The following is a 13,406-nucleotide window of genomic DNA, read 5'->3' on the forward strand; positions in this document are numbered from 1 at the left end:
TCAAGTTGTATTGTACAATACACTGCTAGCATGTGTAGCTGTATTTGACCCAATTTCAAACAAAGTATGTATGAATTTAGCTTGTAATAATGGCTTTGGGCAATTAGATAACATGAAATAAGTCTAATGTCCATTGGAATTGTCGAATGTGTATTGGATGTCACGCGTTCTAATTCAAGACCATGGGATAAAGTACTTTGCCATCTGGCATTTTAAAGTTTAGTTTGAATCCATCCATTTCCCATTCCTTACATCTCACTGGTTGATGAGGGTAAAGATGCCCCACTTCTCCCCCATAAGCTTTTTACAACCTGCAAAAAATCATAAACCGGTTACTTACAGACACAAGCAATTTTATTTTACAGTCAAATGCAATTGATTAATCGTTGGTCCTTACAATTCATTTTTTGATTGACACACCTACTGTAATCCTCAGTACAGTATGCCCCGATCGTAATTAAGACACACCCAGGATAGGGTCGCTGCTAGGCTCAAAACCCGTCCTGACGACATACTAGTATTAACAATATAACAATAACTATTAGATATGTGTTTTTAATGTCGTAATTTGGTTGAGTATCCCACTCTCTGCTCCCTGCTGTTTGCTTTGTAATATGTCAACTAGTGTTAATACTTTGTTCTGATTGGTTAGGATCTCTAACGGAGGATGAAGTGAAGTCTCCTTTATATGGTCACGGGGGACGTTCCAATGTCCAGCCCTGGGGTGATGTTTCCTGTAAACCAAGGAGCGACATAGCCAATCAGCTCACAGTTGAGCATGACAGGAGGGATAGAGCCCGCCCCCTGTTACCATGTGAAAGCAGTATTTTTGTGTTTTTTTGTCTGTGTGTGAAGAACTACTGGCTGATACTGAGGCCTGTTCAGGGGATGCAATGTGTATTTTGTAGAAGTTCAGCAGCAGGTTATCATACAACCCCTCTCAAATTAAATTGTATTACTCACATGCGCTGAATACAACAGGTGAAATGCTTACTTGCAGGCCGGGCCGGCCCTAACCAACAATGCAGTTTCGAAAAATATATGGACGAGATAAAAGTAACAAGTAATTAAAGAGCAGCCGTAAAATAAACAATATCGAGACTATATACAGGGGGGTACCGATACAGAGTCAATGTGCTGGGGCACTGGTTAGTTGAGGTAGCATGAACATGTAGGTAGAGTTATTAAAGTGACTATGCATAGATGATTACAACAGAGAGTAGCAGTGGTGTAAAGAGGGGGGGGGCACTGCAAATAGCCTGGGTAGCCATTTGATTAGATGTTCAGGAGTCTTATGGCTTGAGGGTAGAAGCTGTTAAAAAGCCTCTTGGACCTAGATTTGGCGCTCTGGTACCGCTTGCTGTGCGGTAGCAGAGAGAAGTCTATGACTAGGGTGGCTGGAGTCTTTGACAATTTTTAGGACCTTCCTCTCTCGCCTGGTATAGGAGGTCCTGGATGGCAGGAAGCTTGGTCCTAGTGGTGTACTGGGTCGTTCGCACTACCCCCTGTAGTGCCTTGCGGTCGGAGGCCGAGCAGTTGCCGTACCAGGCAGTGATGCAACGGGATGCTGTCTTCTCTGAATGTAACTCCAATACCCATGCATTCTTTTCCCTTCTGTTTTCTCCTCCAGGTCCTATGCTACTGTTCCACTGTCTTGTGGACACTGAGGATCTGAGGTCTGTTCTTATTTGAGTTGGGTCAGACATGATAGAGAAATGATAGCAGCACCAGAGTTACCGTCAGAGTTCCACTATCCTCAGTAAGTGGCTACTTCCATGGTGTGTGTGTGTCTGTGTGTCAACCGGCATGCAGCAGACTTTCTAATGTGTGTGTGTGTGTGTTTTTGCCAGGGATTCGGACACACGTTTCTCCTCAGACACAGACTTCTCTGAGGCGCCTGATGTCAGTATCAACCCAACCAAAGGAAAGGTACGACCAGGCCTCGTCTTCCTCAAGCTATACACCACAGCATATTGTAACCCCTTCCTCACTCTGTACACCACAACGTAATATTAGAACCTCTTCCTCACACTATACACCTCACCATATTTTTTGAACCTCTTCCTCACGCTATTCATAGGTTGCACTTCTGTTTTGGTCATGCCATTGTTATGAACGTTCACAAGATGTCCTCTATTGGTGGTGTCCTAAAGTGGTGATAAGCCCAGTCATTCTGGATGGAGGCTAACTACTGTTTAGTCTAAATTACACTATAGTGCCTGGAAATACCATGACATTGGTAAAATATTTAGTAGGTAACAACTTTTCCAGCATTATCATGTCGTCAAATTTACTTTAAAGAGATGGCAATGTTGTTATTAGCTAGCAAAGTTTGTCAAAAATGGCTAGCAGTGCTAAAGTTAGCGAGCTCAAATCCGATGGCCTGCCCTCAATGTTAGCTAGCTAACGTTATATTGCATCTAAAGTCAATTTGGTGACATCAAAAGATTTTCCTACTAATTATTTGACCCCCCCCCCCCACCACCCCTTGGAATGTCATTGTATTTCCAAGCCAATGTAATGCATTTTTTGATTAAATCTTCATCAGCGCCCTTTGATGATGCATTAAGTAGAATGCTCATTCGGGCATCAGTCCAAAACGTATGTTCAAAACAATATTGTGACAAAACATGCAACCCATCAATACACACCACGTAATGTTCACTTCATCCTCAAGCTACTGTATACACACCACGTAATGTTCACTTCATCCTCAAGCTACTGTATACACACCACGTAATGTTCACTTCATCCTCAAGCTACTGTATACACACCACGTAATGTTCACTTCATCCTCAAGCTACTGTATACACACCATGTAATATTAGTAAGTATTATGCTGTTTACACCTTTATTGACTTTTCTCAACTCTTTCTCTCCACCACTCCCTCCATCCCAGGGGGGGAAAAAGGGGAAGAAGGCGGCAGGAGAGAAGGGTAAAGGGGGGAAGGGAGTGGGGGGAGCAGGGAGGATGAACGGCCACTACCAGGAGAATGGCATGGAGAACCTGATGCTGTTCGAGGTTGTCAAGATGGGCAAAAGCGCCATGCAGGTATGTGTGTGTGTATACGCTGCTTGACCAAAAGTATGTGGACAGCTGCTCGTCGAACATCTCATTCCCAAATCTTAGGCATGAATATGGAGTTGGTCTCCCCATTTGCTGCTATAACAGCCTCCACTCTTCGGGAAGGTTTTCCACTAGATGTTGGATCATTGCAGCGGGGACTTGCTTCCATTCAGCCACAAGCATTAGTGAGGTCGGGCACTGACGCTGGCTCGCAATTTGTTGTTCCCAAGGCAGTGAGCTTTACACCACTCCAGTTGACGCTTGGCATTGCGCATAGTGATCTTAGGCTTGTGTGCGGCTGCTTGGCCATGGAAACCCATTTCATGAAGCTCCCGACGAACAGTACTTGTGCTGACGTTGCTTCCAGAGGCAGTTTGGAACTCAGTAGTGAGGCTTGCAACCAAGGACAGGTGATTTATACATGCTTCAGCACTTGGCAATCGTGTTCAGTGAGCTTGTGTGGCCTACCACTTCGCAACGTTGTTGGTCCTAGACATTTCCACTTCACAACAACAGTTGACCGGGGCAGCTCTTGCAGGGCAGAAATTTGACACACTGACTTGTTGGAGAGGTGGCATCCTAGGACGGTGCCACGTTGAAAGTCACTGCGCTCTTCAGTAAGGCCATTATACGGTCAATCTTTGTCTATGGAGATTGCATGGCTATGTGCCCGACTATATTTAATTAAAAAATATATATATTTTTATACACCTGTCAGCAACTGGTGTGGCTGAAATAGCCGAATCCACTCATATGGGTGTCCACATACTTTTGTATATGTAGTGTTTGTAACATTTACAGTGTGTGAAAAGCATAGTGTATCTGTGAGCCTACACACAGAAGTGGTTTGGGCCTTTAACAGGCCAATCGTTTATTTGATTATCAACAGTTCTTGATTATTGAATGACCAGATCAGCTTTATTAGAGTTGAAACACAGGGACTGTATGTTAGTTGTACTTATTGTTTATCTCTGCTGTTTGTCTTGGCTCCAGTCTGTGGTGGATGACTGGATTGAGGCATATAAAACCGACAGGGACATGGCTCTGCTGGACCTGATCAACTTCTTCATCCAGTGTTCTGGCTGTAAAGGAGTGGTCAGTGGAGAGATGTTCCGAAACATGCAGAACTCTGAGATCATCAGGAGGATGACAGAGGAGTTTGACGAGGTAGGTTTTGTGCGTGTGAGTGTGTGAGACGTGGTAGGTGCATCACTCTGGGTTAAAGTTTAGTCAGTCACCTGAAATGTACCAGTTGATTGGTTCAGTTTTAGATGTCATTACCCTTTGAGTTGCATGCAATAGTGAAGCCATAACTCCCATAAACCTTCTCTCTCTCTCCACCCTCCTACTCCCCCTCTATAGGACAGCGGAGACTACCCTCTGACCATGGCAGGTCCGCTGTGGAAGAAGTTTAAGGGTAGTTTCTGTGAGTTCATTGCTGTCTTGGTGAGACAGTGTCAGTACAGCATCATCTATGATGAGTACCTCATGGACACGGTCATATCGCTCCTCACCGGACTGTCGGACTCACAGGTCCGAGCCTTCAGGCACACAAGCACACTGGCAGGTAAGGGAGTTGGTGAGGGGATATGTCTGTCTGTGTTAGTCGGTTATTTCTGTCTTCCCTGGGCACGCTGATTAACTGTGTGTGTTTAGCTATGAAACTGATGACAGCCCTGGTGAATGTAGCTCTGAACCTGAGCATCAACATGGACAACACACAGCGGCAGTACGAGACAGAGAGAAACAAGAATGTCGCCAAGAGAGCCAACGACCGGCTGGAGCTACTGCTGCAGAAACGCAAAGAGGTGAGCTGGATGAGGTCAGAGTTATGGTCCTCCTGGGTTAAGGGTTGGGGAACTGGGTAAGGCTTCTTGGGCCTTTGGTTTAAGTTTAGTTTGGCTCACGTTTTCCTTCCAGGGTTGTCTGCTCTCGCTGCTTCTCAGAATGCTTTCTAAAACACCCTCGCTGCACAGACAAGTTACCCAGGTGCAGAAGCTTTGTAAGAGTTGTTTTCCAATCAGATGATGTATTACATTTAGAGATGAGGATGCTTGAAGACATGCTGTAGGAGCATAACCAGTCAGTTAGCCTGCAGTCAGACAGAGTTAAAGGGTTCTACTAGGCCCTGTGGTTGAGCTGGCATCAATGGCTGTGTCCTAGTTTACATAACACTATGTCCCACTGGGCTTCCATCTGCCCGATCATTCTACTGCGACCCCACCAGAACATGAAACACTGCTGTCCCCTACTAATACAACCCTACCAGAACAACATGAAACACTGTTGTCTCCTACTACTAATACAACCCTACCAGAACAACATGAAACACTGTTGTCTCCTACTAATACAACCCCACCAGAACAACATGAAACACTGTTGTCTCCTACTAATACAACCCCACCAGAACAACATGAAACACTGTAATTATACACCTCTGTGCCTTCATAACTATACTAGCTATCTCTATAATGTTTGTTTATCTTGAAGTTCAGCCTGATGAACCCTGATCAAAATTGTATCTTACTGATTTCTTGTTCTAATTGCAGCTTCAAGAAAATCAGGACGAAATTGAAAACATGATGAATGCTATATTCAAGGGTGTGTTTGTACACCGATATCGGTACGTGGCCTGTCCATTGTTCCCATCATAGTAATGATCATAAATAGGATGGATTTCATTTGAGATACCCTCTATACAGAGGGAAAATGTATGATGAAGGTTGTGTGTTGTTACAGTGATGCCATAGCAGAGATCAGAGCTATCACTATAGAGGAGATAGGAATGTGGATGAAGCTGTACAGTGATGCCTTCCTCAACGACAGTTACCTGAAATACGTAGGCTGGACCATGCACGACAAGGTGAGGGAGAGTGCGCGTGCTTGTCAGCAAGGTGTTGTGTTTGAGTTAGGAGTGTGTGCACTTCTAACGAGTTTGTGTGTGTAAATCTAACGTGTGTGTGTGTGTGTGTGTGTGTGTGTGTATAGCAAGGCGAGGTACGTCTGAAATGTTTGACAGCTCTGCAGGGTCTCTACTACAACAGAGAACTGAACACCAGACTGGAGCTGTTCACCAGCCGCTTCAAGGTCAGAGCGCCACCCGGTGGACACATTAATACACTACAACTAGTTGCCTCAAGGCTCAATTTTCATAACAAATGCCATTTAGCAGACTATTTTATCCAAAAGGGCTTACAGGAAGTAGTACGTTCATGAGTTTTCATATGGGTGGCCCCAGCGGTTTTGAGTAGAGGTCTTTCCTGCCTGAACCACTACTATCACCTGTTGATTTTTGAGAAGTATTTCAGCTAAATCTGAAATGTTTGTCATTAATTTCCTCCCTTCACAGGACCGCATCGTCTCCATGACTCTAGACAAGGAGTACGATGTCGCAGTACAAGCAATTAAACTGCTCACTCTGGTACTACAGTAAGTTGCTACAGTTCAGCTTTCAGTGTTTAATTTGTGTTTAATCTATACTGTGTGTATTACAGTAGTACAGATGAGGTACTGAGCCCAGAGGACTGTATGTATGGTGTGTGTATTACAGTAGTACAGATGAGGTACTGAGCCCAGAGGACTGTATGTATGGTGTGTGTATTACAGTAGTACAGATGAGATACTGAGCCCAGAGGACTGTATGTATGGTGTGTTTATTACAGTAGTACAGATGAGGTACTGAGCCCGGAGGACTGTATGTATGGTGTGTGTATTACAGTAGTACAGATGAGGTACTGAGCCCAGAGGACTGTATGTATGGTGTGTGTATTACAGTAGTACAGATGAGGTACTGAGCCCAGAGGACTGTATGTATGGTGTGTGTATTACAGTAGTACAGATGAGATACTGAGCCCAGAGGACTGTATGTATGGTGTGTGTATTACAGTAGTACAGATGAGGTACTGAGCCCGGAGGACTGTGAGAGCGTCTATCACCTGGTCTACTCCGCCCACCGACCGGTCGCCATAGCAGCCGGGGAGTTCCTCTTCAAGAAGTAGGATTTATTGAATTTTTTATTTAATCTGTTGTCACACATTCTTCTATTGTGTGTTTATGTTCTCTTAAGTCCAATCAATCAAAACACTCTTGAAAACAAGATGGTGCAGTTCAAGAAATCGTCCTGCAAAATGTCAAATGTGATGCTAAAACCTCATGTCTGGTTTCTTCCCTGGAACAGCGAGAGATAGAGGGGGCAGAGCTGAAGGGAGGAAGGTTGATGGGGTAGAGAAAGAGAGGGGCAGGCAGGAGGAGAAAGGGGGTGCGAGGAGAAGGAGAGAGTAGGAACTTGAGGTTGGTAGATCTGGGATATGGTTTTCTGGCGTGGACACATTCCTTGTCTGTTTTATTTAGGCTGGACAAGTGCCTATAAGTGAGGTTTATATACACTACATGACCAAAAGTATGTGGACACCTGCTCGTCAAACATCTCATTCCAAAATCATGGGCATTAATATGAAGTTGGTCCCCCCATTACTGCTATAACAGCCTCTACTCTTCTGGGAAGGCTTTCCACTAGATGTTGGAACATTGCTGCGGGGACTTACTTCCATTCAGCCACAAGTGCATTGGTGAGGTCGTTCCAATTCATCCCAAAAGTGTTCGATGGAGTTGAGGTCAGGGGGCTCTGTAGTCCAGTCAAGTTCTTCCACACAGATCTCGACAAACCAGAGTGGACTTCGCTTTGTGCACGGGGGGCATTGTCATGTTGAAACAGGAAAGGGCCTTCCCTAAATTGTTACCACAAAGTTGGAAGGACAGAATAGTTTAGAATGTCATTGTATGCTGTAGCTTTAAAAAATCCTTTCACTGGAGCTAAGGGGCCTAGCACCAGACCATTATTCCTCCGCCAAACGTTACAGTTGGCACTATGCATTTAAAAAATAATGTCACCTTTATTTAACCAGGTAGGCTAGTTGGGGCAGGTAACGTTGTCATGGCATCCGCCAAACCCAGATTACTTTGTCGGACTGTCAGATGGTGAAGCGTGATTCATCCCTCCAGAGAACACATTTCCACTGCTCCAGAGTCCAATGGTGGCGAGCTTTACACCACTCCACCGGACGCTTTGGTATTTTATTTGGATCCCCATTAGCTGTTGCGAAGCAGCAGCTCCTCTTCCTGGGGTCCACATGAAACATGACATGATACAGAACATTAATAGACAAGGACAGAACTACATCAATGACGTTTTTTTTAAAGGCATACATACATGTCAATACACAAACGGTCTATGTCCAATAGGGGAGAGGCGCTGTGCCGCGAGGTGTTGCTTTATCTGTTTTTTGAAACCGGATTTGCTGTTCACTTGAGCAATATGAGATGGGAGTTACATGACTCTATATCATACTGTACATTTAGTTGAATTTGTTCTGGATTTGGGGACTGGTGGCATGTCTGGTGGAGGAAGTGTGTGTAAGTTCACTATGGAAACAATTTGGGATTTTCCACACATTGTTTCTTATAACAAGAAGTGATGCAGTCAGTCTCTCCTCAACTCTTAACCAAGAGAGACTGGCAGCATAGTATTAATATCAGCCCTCTGATTACAATGAAGAGCAAGATGTGCTCTGTTCTGGGCAAGTTGTAGTTTAACTAGGTCTGTCCTTGCAGCACTCGACCACACGACTGGACCATAATCAAGATAAGACAAAACTAGAGCCTGCAGCAGAGCATCTCGTTATTATGGACAGACCTCTTCCCATCTTTACAACCACCCATATGCTTGGCATGGTGATCTTAGGCTTGTGTGTGGCTGCTCGGCCATGGAAACCCATTTCATGAGTCTCTCGATGAACAGTTCTTGTGCTGAAGTTGCTTCCAGAGGCCGTTTGGAGCTCAGTAGTGAGTTGCAAACAAGGACATATTTTTACGCACTTCAGTACTCAGCAGTCCCGTTCTGTGAGCTTGTGTGGCCAACCACTTCGCTGCTGAGCTGTTGTTGCTCCTAGAAGTTCCCACTTCACAATAACACCACTTACAGTTGACTGGGGCAGCTCTAGCAGGGCTAGAAATGTAATTAACTGACTTTTTGATGGTGCCACACTGAAGGTCATTGAGCTCTTCAGTAAGGCCATTCTACTGCTAACGTTTGTCTATGGAGATTGCATGGCAACGTGCCTGATTTTTATACACCTGTCAGTAACCGGTGTGGCTAAAATAGCCAAATCCACTAATTTGAAAGGGTGTCTACATACTTTTGTATATTTAGGGTAATTTGATATAGGTTTCTGAATCTAATGCTCGTAACTCTGCTCTCCAGACTGTTCAGTACGCGGGAGCCAGAAGAGGAGGGCGCCCCCAAGAGGAGAGGAAGACAAAGCCCCAATGCCAACCTCATCAAAACTACTGTTTTCTTCTTCCTGGAGAGCGAGGTACACACACACACACGGTCTCTGACCCTGTCTCTACCTCCATGAACATGCTGCATACTTACAAGACTCACTGGGAGGAATTCCCTGCTTATCTCTCCCGTGTATATTCCAGCTCCATGAGCACGCTGCGTACCTGGTGGACTCTCTGTGGGAGAGTGGAGCAGACCTACTGAAGGACTGGGAGTGTATGACCAGCCTGCTACTGGACGACCCTGTGCCAGGGGAGGAAGGTATGACCTCTGACCTCTATACTTGACCTTTGACCCATAACCTCTATACCTTGTCTCTAATATATGTGGTGTGTGTAGCCCTGACAGACAGACAGGAGACGGCTCTCATAGAGATAATGCTGTGTACGGTGCGCCAGGCAGCAGAGTGCCACCCGCCCGTAGGCCGCGGAACTGGGAAGAGGGTAAGACACTAGACTGGTCAGAAAAGGGAACTCTCTCTGTCTCTCAAGTCAATGGGCTTCATTGGCAGGGGAAACACATGTTTATATTGCCAAAGCAAGCAAAATAGATAATAAAAAATGAACAGTAAACATCACACTCACGAGTTTCAAAAGAATAAAGACATTTCAAATGTCATAATGTAAAGTTGTGTTACTATGTGCAAATAGTTTAATTACAAAAGGGAAAATAAATAAACATGAGTTGTATTTACATTGGTGTTTGTTCTCCCGCCAGGTGATGACAGCGAAGGAGAAGAAGACCCAGCTAGATGACAGGACCAGAATGACAGAGCTGTTTGCTGTGACATTACCCCCTCTGTTGGCCAAGGTAGGACACTACACCTTCACCCTCTCTAATAAAAGTGTGTCCCCTGCATGCAGTACTGTGTGTGAGTGTGCTGCCTCTCTTTGTTTCAGTACTCCATAGATACAGAGAAGGTGACCAACCTGCTGCAGCTCCCTCAGTTCTTTGACCTGGATATCTACACCACAGGACGACTAGAGAAGGTCTAACCCCCGACCCTACACTGGAGTCTAATTCAACTCTAACCCCCGACCCTACACTGGAGTCTAATTCAACTCTAACCCCCGACCCTACACTGGAGTCTAATTCAACTCTAACCCCCGACCCTACACTGGAGTCTAATTCAACTCTAACCCCGACCCTACACTGGAGTCTAATTCAACTCTAACCCCCGACCCTACACTGGAGTCTAATTCAACTCTAACCCCCGACCCTACACTGGAGTCTAATTCAACTCTAACCCCCGACCCTACACTGGAGTCTAATTCAACTCTAACCCCGACCCTACACTGGAGTCTAATTCAACTCTAACCCCCGACCCTACACTGGAGTCTAATTCAACTCTAACCCCGACCCTACACTGGAGTCTAATTCAACTCTAACCCCCGACCCTACACTGGAGTCTAATTCAACTCTAACCCCCGACCCTACACTGGAGTCTAATTCAACTCTAACCCCCGACCCTACACTGGAGTCTAATTCAACTCTAACCCCCGACCCTGCACTGGAGTCTAATTCAAACTCTAACCCCCGACCCTACACTGTAGTCTAATTCAACTCTAACCCCCGACCCTACACTGGAGTCTAATTCAACTCTAACCCCCGACCCTACACTGGAGTCTAATTCAACTCTAACCCCCGACCCTGCACTGGAGTCTAATTCAACTCTAACCCCGACCCTACACTGTAGTCTAATTCAAACTCTAACCCCCGACCCTACACTGTAGTCTAATTCAAACTCTAACCCCTGACACAACACTAGTCTAATTCAACTCTAACCCCGACCCTGCACTGTAGTCTAATTCAACTTTAACCCCGACCCTGCACTGTAGTCTAATTCAAACTCTAACCCCCGACCCTACACTGTAGTCTAATTCAACTCTAACCCCTGACCCTACACTGGAGTCTAATTCAAAGCACTGTGCAGTACAATGACAGCTGTGAAATATCAAATGCATAACACTCCAAGACGTCTCTAAAACATATTTCCTGACTCCCTCTCTCTTCTTCTAGCACTTGGAGGCGTTGCTGCGTCAGATCAGGGAGATCGTGGAGAAACACACAGACACAGAGGTGCTGGAGGCGTGCTCGAAGACCTACCACGCTCTCTGCAACGAGGAGTTCACCATCTTTAACAGAGTGGACATCGCCAGGTCACAGCTTCTGGATGAAATGGTGGACAAATTCAACAGACTGCTGGAAGACTTCTTACAAGAGGTGAGAGGGGGAGTGATGAGGGAATTGGAGAATGAACCGGTGCACAATCAACAGACAGTTAGACTTCCTACAAGGGGTGAGAGGGGATTGGAGGAGAGTGAGAAAGCTGTTTGGGCCAGAGGGACTTTCTACCACCAGTCTTCATTTTACATCAATTAGGGGGAGTGGACCAGTTTGTGTGTGGTTGATACTGGTCTGTGTCTTTGTGTGTGGTTGATTGACACTGGTCTGTCTCTGTGGGTGGTGTTGGTTGACACTGGTCTGTCTCTGTGGGTGGTGTTGGTTGACACTGGTCTGTCTCTGTGGGTGGTGTTGGTTGACACTGGTCTGTCTCTGTGGGTGGTGTTGGTTGACACTGGTCTGTCTCTGTGGGTGGTGTTGGTTGACACTGGTCTGTCTCTGTGGGTGGTGTTGGTTGACACTGGTCTGTCTCTGTGGGTGGTGTTGGTTGACACTGGTCTGTCTCTGTGGGTGGTGTTGGTTGACACTGGTCTGTCTCTGTGGGTGGTGTTAGTTGACACTGGTCTGTCTCTGTGGGTGGTGTTGGTTGACACTGGTCTGTCTCTGTGGGTGGGGTTGGTTGACACTGGTCTGTCTCTGTGGGTGGTTGATACTGGTCTGTCTGTGTGGGTGGGTGGGTGGTTGATACTGGTCTGTGTGGGTGGGTGGGTGGTTGATACTGGTCTGTCTGTGTGGGTGGTTGACACTGGTCTCTCTCTGTGTGTGGGTGTTGATACTGGTCTCTCTCTGTGTGTGTGGGTGGTTGATACTGGTCTCTCTCTGTGTGTGGTTGATACTGGTCTTTCTGTGTGTGTGGGTGGTTGACACTGGTCTCTCGCTCTGTGTGTGGTTGACACTGGTCTCTCTCTGTGTGTGTGTGTGGTTGATACTGGTCTCTCTGTGTGTGTGTGTGTGTGTGTGTGTGTCTGGTTGATACTGGTCTCTCGCTCTGTGTGTGGTTGATGCTGGTCTCTGTGTGTGTCTGGTTGATACTGGTCTGTCTCTGTGTGGTTGATACTGACACTGGTCTCTCTCTCTGTGTGGTTGATACTGGTCTGTCTCTGTGTGTGTGGTTGATACTGACACTGGTCTCTCTCTCTGTGTGGTTGATACTGACACTGGTCTCTCTCTCTGTGTGGTTGATACTGACACTGGTCTCTCTCTCTGTGTGGTTGATACTGACACTGGTCTCTCTCTCTGTGTGGTTGATACTGACACTGGTCTGTGTCTCTGTGTGGTTGATACTGACACTGGTCTCTCTCTCTGTGTGGTTGATACTGACACTGGTCTGTGTCTCTGTGTGGTTGATACTGACACTGGTCTCTCTCTCTGTGTGGTTGATACTGACACTGGTCTGTGTCTCTGTGTGGTTGATACTGACACTGGTCTCTCTCTCTGTGTGGTTGATACTGACACTGGTCTGTCTCTGTGTGGTTGATACTGACACTGGTCTCTCTCTCTGTGTGGTTGATACTGACACTGGTCTCTCTCTCTGTGTGGTTGATACTGACACTGGTCTCTCTCTCTGTGTGGTTGATACTGACACTGGTCCCTCTCTCTGTGTGGTTGATACTGACACTGGTCCCTCTCTCTGTGTGGTTGATACTGACACTGGTTTCTCTCTGTGTGTGTGTGTGGTTGACACTGGTTTCTCTCTGTGTGTGTGTGTGGTTGACACTGGTTTCTCTCTGTGTGTGTGTGTGGTTGACACTGGTTTCTCTCTGTGTGTGTGTGTGGTTGACACTGGTTTCTCTCTGTGTGTGTGTGTGGTTGACA

The 13,406-nt window shown here is 46.0% G+C and overlaps 1 protein-coding gene across 1 annotated transcript in view; it reads left to right on the top strand.

Annotated features, from left to right (window-relative positions):
- Positions 1 to 13,406, top strand: part of LOC135526680 (cohesin subunit SA-2-like) — a 35,185-nt gene that overhangs the window by 1,417 nt on the left and 20,362 nt on the right. Inside the window, exons 2-18 of the mRNA XM_064955234.1 lie at positions 1,631 to 1,759; positions 1,851 to 1,929; positions 2,900 to 3,052; positions 4,061 to 4,234; positions 4,430 to 4,634; positions 4,724 to 4,875; positions 5,617 to 5,690; positions 5,807 to 5,930; positions 6,056 to 6,154; positions 6,417 to 6,496; positions 6,954 to 7,061; positions 9,327 to 9,438; positions 9,551 to 9,668; positions 9,747 to 9,850; positions 10,125 to 10,217; positions 10,307 to 10,396; positions 11,427 to 11,630. Coding sequence (XP_064811306.1) covers positions 1,716 to 1,759; positions 1,851 to 1,929; positions 2,900 to 3,052; positions 4,061 to 4,234; positions 4,430 to 4,634; positions 4,724 to 4,875; positions 5,617 to 5,690; positions 5,807 to 5,930; positions 6,056 to 6,154; positions 6,417 to 6,496; positions 6,954 to 7,061; positions 9,327 to 9,438; positions 9,551 to 9,668; positions 9,747 to 9,850; positions 10,125 to 10,217; positions 10,307 to 10,396; positions 11,427 to 11,630 — 2,013 coding nt within the window. The 5' untranslated portion in view covers positions 1,631 to 1,715. The remainder of the gene's footprint in view (positions 1 to 1,630; positions 1,760 to 1,850; positions 1,930 to 2,899; positions 3,053 to 4,060; positions 4,235 to 4,429; positions 4,635 to 4,723; positions 4,876 to 5,616; positions 5,691 to 5,806; positions 5,931 to 6,055; positions 6,155 to 6,416; positions 6,497 to 6,953; positions 7,062 to 9,326; positions 9,439 to 9,550; positions 9,669 to 9,746; positions 9,851 to 10,124; positions 10,218 to 10,306; positions 10,397 to 11,426; positions 11,631 to 13,406) is intronic.

Source organism: Oncorhynchus masou, chromosome 32 (assembly GCF_036934945.1).
Source record: "Oncorhynchus masou masou isolate Uvic2021 chromosome 32, UVic_Omas_1.1, whole genome shotgun sequence".
In the NCBI taxonomy this organism is placed as follows: domain Eukaryota; kingdom Metazoa; phylum Chordata; class Actinopteri; order Salmoniformes; family Salmonidae; genus Oncorhynchus; species Oncorhynchus masou.